We start from the raw sequence: 15,787 nt of genomic DNA, 5'->3' as shown, positions 1-15,787 counted from the left end.
CTCTCTCTCTCTCTCTCTCTCTCTCTCTCTCTCTCTCTCTCTCTCTCTCTCTCTCTGTGTGTGTGTGTGTGTGTGCGCGCGCGCGCGCGTGTGTGCGTGAATTGTTGTACTCTACTCCTTATATTATTTATAATCCACCAGGAAGCTAATAAGGTTCAGACAGAGTGGATTTGGGAGCATATGTTTGATTTTGCAGGAAAATGTGGAGACTGTCAGTTTAATTGATCTCGATCATGAACATATTATCAATGAATTTCAATGTAGCATTTTGTGGTGCAAAAACCCATAAATAAAGTGCGATGGACGATAAATGTAAAATACCTGCGTGAGAGATAAATACTCCGTGGAATCTAAGCATCTCTGTGCGAACTCGATAACAAAGATATACAGACTGTATTATGCTACGGCAAAGAGATAATTATTCCATGTTGGACATGGAAGAGAGATGTTCTATGTCGGATTGAGAGGAGATTGATGGAAGCCGCCATTAAGGCAGTAATCTATGTTGTATGGTATTGAAGAAAATAAATACATATAAAAGCACAAAGGAGTATCAGGTGTGTAGAGTTCATAATCCTTAAACATGTCAAAAGAAATATTCAGTGATTACAAAGATGCAAGTCTTTCGGAAGTGTTGTGTGGTTTGATGGTGAGAACCTGCAGTTTTACACGGTTTTGGGATTCGTCGAGAATATTTATCCGAAGACCTAAATAATTTTAGAACTTAAGTCAGACACCACATTCCATACACATGACACAGTGTAGCACTTGGCTGAACTGATTGATTTCCGTAGAGCGATAAATAATCTTTAGCAAGGTAGAGAAGTTCCAGCAAGGAGACTCAACGAGATCTGCTGCTGCGAAACACATATGGTATTATCATATTCTTTAACTTAGGGTGAACAGTAAGCAATATAGACTTCATAACCACTGCAAACATAATTGAAAGGACTCAACTTAAATCACAGCAGAAAACAGTAAAAAGGAATCACTAAACCAAACTATAAATAAAAAATCAATTAATAATAATATGCGATCACATTACTAAAATGCTCATTAAATAATAGAGAGAATAAAAATAAGAACTTTAAATCAACCAAACAACACATTTTAGGAGTTGAGTGAAGAGCAAGGATTCCTCTAATTGCTCAGTGCATCAATTCGTTTAAAATGGGGACATGTCAGTATCTATGACAGTCTCGAGGATTTGTTAGTAAATTTGGTCCTCGAAGGATAAACAACTAAGAGTCAGTAAATGGTTGAGCAAAAGGATTATGAAAGAAGTGGTGGATGCGGGTATTGGGCATACATTGAGGAATGCAGTGTTTCATGGCAGAAATAAACTGGAGATGAGGATAGGGCTAGTGGTGGATAGAGACATAGCATACACTGTTACAAGCAAGGAGTATGATAGCAATAATACAAGGACTGTAGAGAGGTCATGGAAGAAGTGAGTAAAGCCTTGAATCCAGTAAACTTATGTTAAAATGTAATGTATTAACAAAATTATGTAAAATTAATTGGCTTATTACCAGGTATCCCATAATAACGGCAGTTTTGAGGTTGAGTACAATTTTGTAGATGACATTTAAATTATCTTTATACATGACTTCGTGTGAAAATAAAACATTCTACATATCAGATTTTAAAAAAATTTACGTTCGGAAATATTATGTGGTAATCATTTAACAATTCTCAATATTCTAACATGTACATTGTGCTTGTACATGTAAATAATATTTGATAAATGTGCAACTACAATTTGATTTTAATGCAAGAAAATGTAGAAACAGGAAACAATTCATGCAAAATATAACTGATAGATTATTATGTTCAGGGCAGATTTTTTCCTAAAAGTAGAGACAGAAATGGTTTCAGCAGTCTTAAGTGACCCTTTTCTGATTTCTTTTATTAGAGGTATAAATATATGATATACTTGTGAGCTGCACAATACACAATGAAAGTACATGGAATTAGAATTAGAAATAATAATATTTAAAGATCTTGTTAAATTGTGAGGAACCAAAAGCAAAATTTCTAGAACAAAATCAATTGCATTTAGACAAACTCAGAATCTCCCCAGAATGGCTGAGATCCTAATCCAAATAATTAATGGAAAATCTTATATAAAGATGTGAAACAAATACTAACAAAGAGATAGAGGGGCTGGCCAGTACTTACCTCAGCTCAGTACAGCCGATAGATACACAAAAAACAACTGAAAATTTAAGTTCCTAGCTTTCGGAATAAATGTTCCTTCATCAGGGAGGAGAGAGGGGAAACAAAGGGAAGAAAGGAAAGTGAATTTAGTTACTCACAACCCAGGTTATGAAGCAACAGGGAAACGAAAACAGGGAGGGTAGCAAGGATGGAGGCTTGGTTGCCAGAGGGAAGCCAAAGATATTCTACTGTAGGTACTGTGCCAGCTTCAAACCAAAGAGGAAGCATACAGAAGTAAAGAGGTATATAGTATAAAGATGTAGGATGAAAAGATGCATGAATGGCTAAAGAGGAAAGGGAAAGAGGAGAAGACTGAAGAGTAAATGGGAGTGAGGTTGGTTAACGTACGTTCCTACCCCTGTAACCTCTTTAGCCATTCATGCATCTTTTCATCCTACATCTTTATACTATATACCTCTTTACTTCTGTATGCATCCTCTTTGGTTTGAAGCTGGCACAGTACCTACAGTAGAATATCTTTGGCTTCCCTCTGACAACCATGCCTCCATCCTTGCTACCCTCCCCCTGTTTTCCTTTCCCTATTGCTTCATAACCTGGGTTGTGAGTAACTAAATCCACTTTCCTTTCTTCCCTTTCTTTCCCCTCTCTCCTCCCTGATGAAGGAACATTTATTCCGAAAGCTAGGAACTTAAATTTTTGGTTGTTTTTTGTGTATCTATTGGCTGTACTGAGCTGAGGTAAGTACTGGCCAGCCCCTCTATCTATTTGTTAGTATTTGAGATCCTAATCCAACAGAAAAAGGTAAGAGAGTGAAAATTCAGCCCAACGACTACAGAGTAATTTGTCTCCTGCCAGTGGCTTACTTTCAGGACTTGTGAGATCAAAATGTATAAGACAAGGAGACTGATTATTCCCACTGCTGTTTAATTGGATACTAAAAAATGTAATCAGGGAATGTAGGAGGAGGATAGAAGATGGAATTTACAGAATCATAACTGGGAGAAAAGGGGATATCTGATATTTGATTGCTCAGCTTTTGCAGACAATCTTGCCATTGCAGCTCAATCTATAGAATATGCAAACAAAGCAGCTTCAGAAGCAAGCCGATGTATATCTTTTGGAGGGGAAAAAAGAAAAACAAACAAACACAAACACACACACACACACACACACACACACACACACACACACACACACACACACACACACACACACACACACACACACACACACACAGAGAGAGAGAGAGAGAGAGAGAGAGAGAGAGAGAGAGAGAGAGAGAGAGAGAGGAATAAAAAAAGATTACAAAATTTAAATATGCAGGTCAAATAATACAACCAAATGCTTTGGACAACGAACCCAACTTAGCAGGGCCAGGAAAAATACAATTGGCTTTTCAATTAACTCAATTAACAAAATACATTGTATAACAAAAAAATCTTTATCCATAAATGCAAAACCAGAATGTCTTTTGTTAAATACAGCCAAATAACTAAATGAAACAGAAAGAAAAATAGTAAGGAGAATCTTAGGTGTAAAATATGGCAATGCAAAATGGAAATTAAGAAGTAAGAAAGGAGTTTGTGAAAGAATAGAGTGAATACTAGACATAGTGAGGAAGAGGAGAGCTGTATTCTATGAACATCTTGAAAGGTTAGAACAACAACAAAATTTTAACTGATTTGACAGAAACCCAAAAATATCAATTGTGTGGATCAAAAAAGTTAAAATAAACATGAGGGGCTAAAAATAAGAGGGAGAAATAAGGAAGAAGAAAAGTTCATAGCAAAAGTAAAAAGTTCCAAGGGCTTCCAGGAGAAAACAAAAGATGCACACAAAAACGACAGACAAAAAGAGAACACCACAGGGAAGAAAGAAATACTTCTGAAAAGAAAGAAATGAGAAAAGAAAGACATACAAGTTATTTTCATGTGCTCATCAGCAGGTCAAACCAAAATAAAAATTAATAATTTTACCTTTTGGTATATGGGCTGTAAAATGGCTTCAGCAGACTTGAACCCACCAACTTCACTAAGAAAGATTCTTCCACCGACAGACAAACAGAATCATTGGAAGATGGAACCTGAAACAATTTCACAGTACATTACTATCAGTAATAGTGTGTGTCAAGCAATGCATCATTAAATTTACAATCTAAGAACATTAGGATAAAAACACATGCACATTTAACTTGTTTCTCCTGTGTAGCATACACGTGGGGTCAAAAACTTGATAGCTATTAATAAAATGTTGTGAAATTCGGATACGAAGACAGACATCTACTGGTATTTTGTTTTAAGTAAGACCATTTTACTTTTGGCACATCTATTATTATCCAGCTGAAATGTTTAAATAATTTCCTATCACACTAGAATGCTTGTGGAAATAACCGAGAGTAATTAAGAACAATGTTTTTATTTGTGAAGATCACCTAGCTGTTTCAGTGTAATGTTGCCATTACATACTAGTGATTACCTTAATATCTATCTTACAACATGTAAAATAAAAGTAAGCACAATACAATTTTGTATGTTCAGAGAATCATCCTATCCTTCAGTTCTCAAGGAATAATAAGGTAAGAGGAGGTGACTGGCATTATTTTCATAAACATTATGGGTGAACAAGTAGATCAGTAAAACAGCAAGGAGTGCGAGGATTGGACCTTGGGATAAATGATACGCAACACAAATTACTCAATTAGACAAATTTGTTCACAAAAGTACTGGGTGATCAAAAAGTCAGTATGAATTTGAAAACTGAATAAATCACGGAATAATGTAGATAGTGAGGTACAAATGCTTGGAATGACATGGGGTTTTATTAGAACCAAAAAAATACAAAAGTTCAAAAAATGTCTGACAGATGGCGCTTCATCTGATCAGAATAGTAATAATTAGCATAACAAAGTAAGACAAAGCAAAGATGATGATCTTTACAGAAAATGCTCAATATGTCCACCATCATTCCTCAACAATAGCTGTGGTCGAGAAATAATGTTGTGAACAGCACCGTAAAGCACGTCCGGAGTTATGGTGAGGCATTGGCGTCGGATGTTGTCTTTCAGCATCCCTAGAGATGTCGATCGATCACGATACACTTGTGACTTCAGGTAACCCCAAAGCCAATAATCGCACGGACTGAGGTCTGGGGAGCTGGGAGGCCAAGCATGATGAAAGGGGCGTCTGAGCACACGATCATCACCAAACAACGCGTGCAAGAGATCTTTCATGCGTCTAGCAATATGGGGTGGTTTATTTTTTTTGTTCTAATAAAACCCCACGTCATTCCAAGCATGTGTGTCAATTTTTACCTCTCTATCTACATTATTCCGTGGTTTATTATGTTTTCAAATTTATACTGACTTTTTGATCACCCGTTACATCAGTAACTGACTGCCAGCCATTACAATTGCAACACCAAAAAGGAAAGCAATAATAAAAAAAAATACATACTGTTCATATACCATATAGTTAGAACAACACAAGATTAAATACATAGGTGACTTGACATATGAGGATGCAAAATTTAGTTCAGAGGGGGTACCACCTACAGTATCATCAAATAAGTAGGTGACTTGGGGTATCGTGGTGCAAAATTTAGTACACAGGGCTGCCACATCTGCTCAGCAACACTGCCTATAGCTCAGCTGAGCATCGAGTTGAACTGTGTTTGGCTGACACATGTGGATACATCATTTCATTCTGCTTCAACTCTATCCCACAGTTCATCAATCATAGAGGCTGGAAAGTGGTGGCAGGTCTGTCTTTCAGAAACCCAGGAGCAAATGCTTTCGATGGGTAAGTAATCTGAAGAAAGTGCTGGGAAAGGTAGCAGTCTAACGCTTTCTGTATGAAGGTAGATGGAGACAACATAGAGCATAGCCACTGCCCATAACATGTCAGAAATGTAATGACTGATGTCCAAGTTACTTGTGCTGCAAACCAGAAGTGATCATTTTGAGTACCCATGGCACCCAGACAATCACACATTGATGGGCCTGTATCATGACAATGAATGTAATCCAATGAAAATTCCTGGCAGATTACGAATGTGTGATCAAATTTGGGACCTTTGTCTTTCGAGGGCTAGTACTGCAGACTAAAATTTGATTCTAGAAACACTCCCCAAGCTGTGAATGAGTCATGTCTCCACAATATCATTTCTTCCAGGACTACTAGTCCTGTATGGTATGCAGAGAACTATGAAATTTGGAAGGTAGATGAAGTACTTGCAGCAGTAAAGTCACGAGGGCAGGTCAAGAGTCATGCTTAGACAGCTCAGTCAGTACATAGAGCACTTGCCTGCAAAAGGCAAAGGTCCCAGACCAGCACACAGTTTCAATCTGACAGACAACTCGCAATCAGTGCACAATGCCCCAATTTTACTACTCCTGCATACTTCTGGCTGACATCACTAACTTCAGATGACACACCTCTTTATTAGGAGTGGGATGATCTCTCTGTTTAGTCTGTTTAACCCTCCCCCAACCAACCAACCAGTTACATTCACCCAACACTGCTGGTTATCTTGAATAGATTAGAGTGATATGGAGGAGATGGCTGGCCACAGTTAGAAGGTGGAAGGGACTGAAGGGGATGGGAATACAATTACAGGGGTAGATTGAACTCACTTAGGTGCAAGCAAAAGTATACAATGAAGGGGGATTGGGAGGATGGCTAGAGAGGAACAAACAATGAAGAAAACTGTGGCAGGGGGTAAGGCACATAATGTTAAGGAAATGTGTGTGTGTGTGTGTGTGTGTGTGTGTGTGTGTGTGTGTGTGTGTGTGTGTTTGTGTTTGTGTTTGTGTGAGCTACAAACATAACTAAAGTGAAGGGCAGAGGTAAATATAAAGCAGCATGAGAGCAGAAAGAGCAAAAGAAATACAAAAGAGATGATGACTAGAAAGAAGGCAATAAATATGTAGAGGGTAGGTACTAGTGAAATGCTGTCCCTGCTTCCAGCCGCAGATTTGATGAACTGCACATGCACCTTAGTTGTGCCAGATGGCAACCACTACAGGCATGTTGGTCAGTCTTGGCTGGGTATAGGTTTGGCAGTCCTAGGGCTCCTCTGCGAGGCTGTTTGATACTGCCAATCCTCAGTATCTATTAGTTCTTTGATATTTGAGTAACTATTGTTTGGAAAAATGAACTCGATGCATAGCTTCTGAAGTGCAACAGTCACTAGCTGAAACCTCCTGGAAATCTGCTGTGCACCTCTGTTGAAATTCATTTCTATTTATCCATATGGTTAATGAAAATATAGAGGCTCTCAATTCACTAAAAATTAACACATAGTATCTGGAGACATATGATGTCATGCCAGTTAACAAATTTTCCATTATAGTGTTTTCCCAAGCCCCTGGTGAGTAGGATGTCCTGCATGACAGGCAAGTAGTGTGGGGACAATAAGAGCCTACCAAATCAACCAGCTTTGCAGGGTATCTTACATGTCAGCGACAAGAAATGTTTTTCTGCATCCCAAAATACAGGCTGCCCTGCATGACAGGTGTATTGTGGGAGTAGTGTTGGCTTGCTTTATTGAACTATACAGCAGGGTCTACACTTGCCAATAAGCATAGTTGGGGACAGGTTGAGACGCAAAGAGGAGGGAATGCACAGAGCAAGGGTGAGGAGGAAGTGAACAGAGGGGGGGAGATGCATGAGGCAGGTGAAAAGTGTAGCAGGGTAGTGGTTAGGCTAGAAAGCAAGAGAGGGAGGAGAATATTGTCAGAGCCAGGGGGAGGAATATAGTCAGAAACAAAGGTGGAGGAAAATACAAAGATAGAGATGAAAAGACGGAGACACACAGATAGAGGTGGGAGAATGAGGAGGACAGACAGAGGGAGAAAGTGGTGGACAGACAGACAGAGAAGGGAAGGAGGAGGTATGTTTAATATAGTGCGTTGAAAGCATAAGGGGGCAAACAATAAGAAAAGACTAATAGAACACATATTTATGACTCCTGTAAATGACTGGAGACGACACATTGTGCAGTTTCGACTTTGTCTGTTAGATGGCAGCAGTAGCCAACACCGGCATAAAAATTCGTTATTATAGAAATTTCTGCTATTGTCACTTCTCAAATATTACATGGCATATGTGTTTGTGTGTCATATAAATTGGCTTTGAGAGAAAATTAAACACAAATATCATATGTGTACTTGCGAGTTTGAATATAAAATTCATCTGTGTCTCCTGTTTCAACATTATCAATGTCAAAATGTGTGCATTTTAAGTTTGCATTTATGGGGAGAAGGAAAGAAGAAGAAGAAGAAGAAGAAGAAGAAGAAGAAGGCAAAGATAAATGTAAAAATTTCTACAAATAAGTTATATCTTCTGAAAAATAGCACTCTATTAATGAGACAGCTTATATGTGAACCACTGACGGGATCAGCTCAAAAGATACTGACAAATACTAATATGGGTGTGCCTTCATTGGAATGCATTATAAAAATGAAGAGGGATTATTGAAGAAACTACCTCCATAACTTCTCCGATATCTGCCGCATAATGGTGGGAGCTGCTACTTCCACATGAGGTGAGCAAATTCATTACAGTAAATTGTTTGGCTGGTTCTTCAGTAGTAACAAAGCTGTAAGAAATACTCAATTCTAGCAAATTTGCTGTCATTTTCAAGTATTTTTTGCCTATCAATATACAAGAATGTAATGCTGCCCGAAGCATCTCCAGACACGCCTTCAGCCTGGAATCTCATTAATTGGAATAGAATGTCTTCAGTGAGGAGTATTGCTTCGAAATGAGCCCCAATGACCAAAAAATACACCTCTGTAGATGCCCCAGACAGTGGTTGGATACTAACCTGACAGTTGCCTGCCACACAATCTGACAAGCAAGCGATGATCTGGGCTGCAATTTCTTTTCATTGCATGACACTTTGGCTGTCAATCATAGCACCCTTATAGCACAGTAGTACATCGATGATCCTCTACACTCTGTTTTGTTGTCCTTCATGGTAAGCCATCCTGAACTTACTTTTCAGCAATATAATGCCCGCCCACGCACAGTGGGAGTTTCTATCACTTGTCTTTGTGCTTGCCCAACCCTACCTTGGTCAGCAATGTTGCTGGATCACCCCCCCCCCCCCCCCTCCCCAAACTGAGAACGTGTGGAGCATTATGGGCAGGGCCCTCCAACCAGCTAAGGAATTGATCTAACACAGCAATTGGACAGAATTTGTCATGATATCCATCAGGAGGACACACAACAACTATCAATCAATGCCAAGCCGAATAAGTACTTGAATAAGGGCCAGAATGAACCAATGCGCTACTGACTTGCTCAATTTGTGATGCCCTTTCTCTTGAATAAATCATACAATTTTTATGAAGCTGGAATCATTTGTTTATTTGTTCGTGTACATCACAAAACATCTACCGATTTCCGCCTTCCCTCGGGGTGGGGGTGGGGTTGTGTGTGTGTGTGTGTGGGGGGGGGGGGGGGGGACGACGACGGACGGACGGACGGACGGACCGACGGACCACTGTCAGGCTTGCACCACAGCGACACTTGGGCAGGTTCTAACGACGAAGGAGATAGCTGTGGGTCAACTGCGTGTGTCCAATTCGGAGAAGGCAGAGAACAACTGAGTCCCTACAGGTACCCCTAAAGGATGAGTTCCATACGGCCATGGACGACTTGACCATGCGGAGCTTTTTTGGCGTTTTCAAGACAGACAATTCAGAGCTCCAGACATCGTGGACCTTGCAATGTAGGGCTGACTGGAGGTCTCTTTCCATGAGACCAAGCTCCAGGGATGGCGAAGTGGTGGCCTGCTTGCCCAACCGATCGACACATTCGTTGCCTGGAATGCCTATGTGGCCCGAGGCCCACACAAACGTTGCTGAACGACCACACTCGGCGAGAGCAAAAACAGCATCTTGAATACCGCGCACCAAAGGGTCCCGAGAAAAACACTGTTCGAGTGCTTGCAATCCACTCAGGGAGTCACTGCATTTGACAAATGACTCCCCAGGGCAGGAGGAAAGGTGAGCGAGTGCACGATAAAGAGCAACCAGCTCCGCAGTTAAAACACTGCTCCCACAAGGCAGGGAATGCTGCTCAATGTAGTTGTCGCGGATGAAAGCAAACCCAGTGCATCCATTGACCACAGAGCCATTGGTGTAGACAACATCTGCATCGCGAAATGAGGCAAAAAGAGCCAGGAATTGTTGACAAAGGCTGGCAGGGGGAACGGAGGACTTGGAATCACAGGACAAATTCAAGCAAGGCCGCAAGCGAGGGAGGGACCAAGGAGGGGTAGAAGAAGAGGGCCGGAAGGATGGAGAAAGGGGAAAGGACTCAAGTGATGAGAGAAGGGAACGAACGCAGATCGCCATCGGGGGAGCCGACTTAGGCCACCGTCGTGGGGAGGGGAGTGCAGAAGATGGAAAAAGGAGCCTGTGGTTTGGGTGGTCGGGTGAGGCATGGACGCGGGCGATGTACGACGCAAGCAGCTGTTGTCAGTGGAATCGTAGGGGAGGGATTCCAGCTTCTACGAGAGGGCTAGTCACCAGACAAGTGCAGAAGGCACCTGTCACCAGTCTCACGCCACACTGGAGAATCAGGTCGAGAATCTGCAACGTTGAAGGTGCTGCTGAGTCGTACACCACACTCCCGTAGTCGAGACAGGACTGGACTAAGGCCTTATAGAGCTGTAGGAGGGTTGTTCATGCAGCCCCCCAAATGGTGTGGCTGAGGCAGCGAAGGATGTTGAGGTGCCGCCAGCACCATTGTTTAAGCTCGCGAAGATGAGGTGTCCAAGTGAGCTGAGCATCAAATAGCATGTCAAGGAAGCGATGCGTCTCCTCAATACGAAGGAGTTCATTGGCAAGGTAGAGCTCTGGATGGAGGTGGACCATACGATGATGATAGAAATGCATCATTTGGATCTTGGAGGCTGAGAACTGAAAACCAGGGTTGGATACCCAAAAATGTGCCTTACAGATAGCTCCCTGCAGCCGTTGTTCAGTGACACTGATCCTTGGAGAACTGTGATAAAGACAAAAGTCATTGGCATATAGAGAGGAACAGACCGATGAGCCCACCGCAGCCGCAAGACCATTAATCGTCACCAAAAAGAGGGGAACACTGAGACCCGAGCCCTGCGGGACACCGTTCTCCTGAATATGAGCAGAGCTAAAATATGTGCCAACTCGAACCCGAAAGGAGCGATTGGAGAGGAAATTCCGTATAAAAATCGGAAGTGGACCCCGTAAGCCCCATTGTTGTAGCGTAGCAAGGATATGATGGCGCCAGGTGGTATCGTGCGCCTTCCGAAGATAAAAGAAAACAGCAACTAGATGTTCTCTCCGAGTAAAAGCTGTACGGATAGCCAACTCTAGCGAGACTAAATTGTCGATCGCTGAGCAGCCCTGACACAAGTGCCCCCCCCCCCCCCCCCCCCCGCCCCCCTCCCCTGTTGTTAGGCTAGGAGGCCATGAAACAAGGTTGATTGGTTGGTTTGGAGAAGGGGACCAAGGTCACATCAGATTAGAGAATGAGGGAGAAAGAAATCAACCATGCCCTTTCAAAGAACCATACTGGCATTTGCCTGGAGCGATTTAGGGAAACCACAGAAAGCTTAAATCAGGATGGCTAAAGTCAGGTTTGAACAGTCATCCTCCCAAATGCGAGGCCAGTGTGTTAACTACTGTGCCACCTCGCTCGGTATGAAACAAGGCCAAGGCATGATAACAAACTTCTAAGATTCGTAGGAATGGTTTTTGATGTTAGTGCAGGTAGTGAACTGAAATTTAGTTTTTACTCTAGGGTGTTAAATCTGATAAACATCAACTTCAATGAACAGGAAAAATTAGTGTTAAATAAAGGTGTAAAATATAATGTTAGTAGGAAGACTGATGGCAGGGCTATCAAAGTTACTATTGTGCATGTGAAATATGCAACTGCTTATTTAAAAACTTCAAAGATTGAACCAGGTAGGATTGTTGTTGCAGTAAACAAAATCATTAGTAGCGAATCCAGTAGGTCTTCTACTATTAATAGGAAAAAAAACGAGATTGTGGATAGTATTAACAACCTTACTGATGAGGACTCCATAATTACTAAGGTGAACAATGGGAATACTGTGGTGGTAGTGAGGAAAAGCATGTAACTAAAACTAAATTAAGAAAATAAAGTTAAAAGAATCGATAGGGAACTAACTTCTGAAACAAAGAGAAAACTGAATGAAAATGCAGCAGCTTCAATGTATCAAACCACATACATCTACGTTTAGGACAAAGCTTAAGATTAATAAAAAAGAAATGCTGGTCAGACTGACTGTCAATGAGACAGGAGGTCCTTTCCACAAAGTTGCTGGAAAATGCCTCAATTTTTTTAAATAAACACTTACAGTATAATCTCTAGTATTCACTCACGAACAGTTGTAAATTAGCCAATAATATTCATTATGTACCAGTAGATGTAGACAAGATTTTTGTCTCATAGTAAATAGTGAACTTATGTACAACTGTACTGGTTGAAATTGTTAGGAGAAAGTTAATCAAGTAGAATAGACTATCTAGTGATGAGATTAACAAGTTTATTGACTTCTTGTCTTTAATCCTTAAATACAATTACTCAAAATAAGATGATGAAAAATACCTCAAAAATGATAGACTGAGTATGGAAAGTTCCATTTCCGTTCAGCTAGCCAATATTTTCATTAATTACATGGAAAACACGTTTTTTCTACAAAATTCCAGATTAACAGAAAAATAGAATATTACTTCAGGAATGCTGATGATAAACTATTGTAAATTAATGGTAATGATGATGATAAAAGTACCATTGTCACAATATTTAATGGTTTTCGCAAAAAAATCAAATGTACCTGTGAAGTGGAAAACAATGGTTCTATAAACTTTTTAAATTTGAGTATTAGGAGTGAAAATGAGAAGCATGTTTCTAGGATTTTCTGGAAAATTACTTGAATGAGACTGTTGTAGGTTTTCATATGGTCCACCAAAATCAACATAAAGAAGCCTTTATTTTTTAATTTTGCCGTTGCTTGCTTATTTAAGCTTTCATGATCACAGGCTGAGCAGGAATTTGAGTTCTATACCACTAAATTTGGGGAGCAAAATAACTGATGATGGTCGAAGTAGAGAGGATATAAAATGTATACTGGGAATGGTAAGAAAAGTGTTCCTGAAGAAGACAAATTTGTTAACATCAAGTATAGATTTAAGTGCCAGGAAGTCTTTTCTGAAAGTATTTGTATGGGTGCAGCCCTGTATGGGAGTGAAACATGGATGATAAATAGTTTAGACAAGAAGAGAATATAAGCTTTTGAAATGTGGTGCTACAGAAGAATGCTGAAAATTAGATGGGTAGGTCACATAACTAATGAGGAGGTACTGAATAGAATTGGGGAGAAGAGGAATTTGTGGCACAATTTGACTATAAGAAGGGATCAATTAGTAGGACATGCTTTGAGGCATCAAGGGATCACCAGTTTAGTACTGGAGGCAGCGTGGAGGGTAAAAATTCTGGAGGGTGACCAAGAGATATATACACTTAGCATATTCAGAAGGATGTAGGGTTCAGTAGTTACTTGGAGATGAAGATGCTTGCACTGGATAGAGTAACATGGAGAGCTGCATCAAACCAGTCTCTGGACTGAAGACCTCAACAACAACAACAATTAAATTCCTTGCAAAAGTATTACATGAGTAATATTTATAATAAAGTTGTAATTAAAAGTCAACAAGAAGCTACACTTGTTGTAAAATACATTAGTATGAGAGTGGCATCAGTCTTTAAAAGCATAAAATTATTGTTTCATTTTCAACCACGAATAACTTTTGTCATATTTTAATTAGTAATGTTGCTTAAATAAACATTTATCATGAGTCAAGTGTTTGTAGATTAGAATGTCCAGACTGTGTTGATTGTTATGTGGGGCAGGCAGGAAGGCAAATCAAAGTTAGGCTCAGTGAATACGTAATCTTTGGAAGGAAAGATATAGCCAAAAGATCTAACTTCGTTGCCCACGTAACTGAAAGTGGACCTTGTCCTTGCTTATGAGGTTGCTACACAGAGGTTTGAATGGTAGATTTATGGACCTCCTGGAGGAGATCAACATTTGTTGTCATCTGAGGTCTTCTGTCAATATTCTGCTGAATGAGCAGGTGGCAGTGGGGAGTACCCATTTTTGGGAATATTTTTTACGACCCAGGAGGGACATATTCTGCACAGCATGTTCTTCTTTATGCAGTTAACACTTGATAGCTTATTAAGTGAGAACAAAATTTGTGGTTATGAAATTATGTTGGATTCCTGTATCTGTTGGCATTATCTTTAATAATAATACTATTAACATCAACATCAAGCCATTGTACATTTAACAGAACAGTCAAAACATTCTTTATGGTGAGCTTTATTGTATGTCATTTACAGTCATGACACTGTAGTTCATATGATTTATTACACAGGGTTTAGCATATAGTTTTTGGTATTTTATACAAGATATTGTAAAATGACATAAAAATAATGATTCATCTGCTTACACCAAATTTTAATCATGACTAGAAGTTTTTAAAAGGGTTTTAACATTAATTTTAAGTAATATGTTTCACCTCAAGATTAGTGCCTGACCTTGGCATGTGTTTAATGCAAAACTATCCTTATACTATAATTTTTATTTATCTACTTTTACTTTAATACAAAACCTGTTTAAACTGCTAGTCATATACAGATGTCATTGGTATAGAGGGCACTGTTCATTCTCTATGATGGATACTGTGGTTGGTTGTGCAGTACCTGTGAACAGCAGCCTCAGTTTAAGTTAAGCTATGTACATGCTAAGGTCATGTAATACCATGTGCATTTACAAGCCAGTTGAGTCCACATGACTTGCTTCAAACACTATGTTATTACTATGGAGTCTCCATTTCTGTAGAACTGTGATATAGATCTCATTTTATGCCATTCAATACCTGATTCCTTTGTATTTCTTCTATTTTGTAGCATGGATGATAGCTATACTGTAGCTGAAATCTAACCCTGCAATAAAGTACAGATTGATTCACAACTGATTGCCGGCTTCCTTCCCATTTCAATTACATCACAGGTGCTCTGCATAACAGTTCTAATGGTATCCAACCTGATAAAGCACTTCTCAGTTATATACCCAGGCGAGCAGTTAATATCTCTGATGCTATACAATAACTGTAGAATAGCAGCCAGAGCACGGTAAGTTCAAAGCACAGCGTAGGGCTGTACATAAAATGATGTTGAATGTAATTTATTTGGCTGTCAAAATGACAATGTCTAGAGCCTTCGATGAACACTAGCAGAATCTTACTGAAATAATTTTCACAAAACATAAAGAAATTTGGTTCATATGTACAGGCTGTCAATTGCACAAAAGTTAGTTTCTAGACAGTCTTGGGTGACGCAGGATCTGAAATTGGGGGTACCAACACAACAGAAGTAGTGCTGAGCTCCATTTTCAAATGCTCATTTCCAGAGAAAGATGGAGAGTGCTGCCACAATTTAATCTTTACATCACAACAGAGATGAGGGATCTAGATATTGTTTTCAGGGGCATAGAGAAACATTTGATATCAACAAAAGTT

General features: G+C 39.8%; 1 protein-coding gene across 6 annotated transcripts in view; it reads right to left on the bottom strand.

The window, feature by feature from the left end:
* Window positions 1–15,787, bottom strand: part of LOC126267418 (cysteine-rich protein 2-binding protein-like) — a 173,990-nt gene that overhangs the window by 21,664 nt on the left and 136,539 nt on the right. For all 6 annotated transcript variants that reach the window (XM_049972652.1, XM_049972654.1, XM_049972655.1 and 3 more), the window contains one exon: window positions 4,158–4,264. In XM_049972652.1, the coding sequence (XP_049828609.1) occupies window positions 4,158–4,264 (107 nt within the window). The remainder of the gene's footprint in view (window positions 1–4,157; window positions 4,265–15,787) is intronic.

The sequence above is a fragment of the Schistocerca gregaria genome, chromosome 4 (assembly GCF_023897955.1).
Source record: "Schistocerca gregaria isolate iqSchGreg1 chromosome 4, iqSchGreg1.2, whole genome shotgun sequence".
Taxonomy (NCBI): Eukaryota; Metazoa; Arthropoda; class Insecta; order Orthoptera; family Acrididae; genus Schistocerca; species Schistocerca gregaria.
The sequence above is the reverse complement of the archived record's forward strand: the minus strand, read 5'-3'. Positions and strand labels throughout refer to the sequence as shown.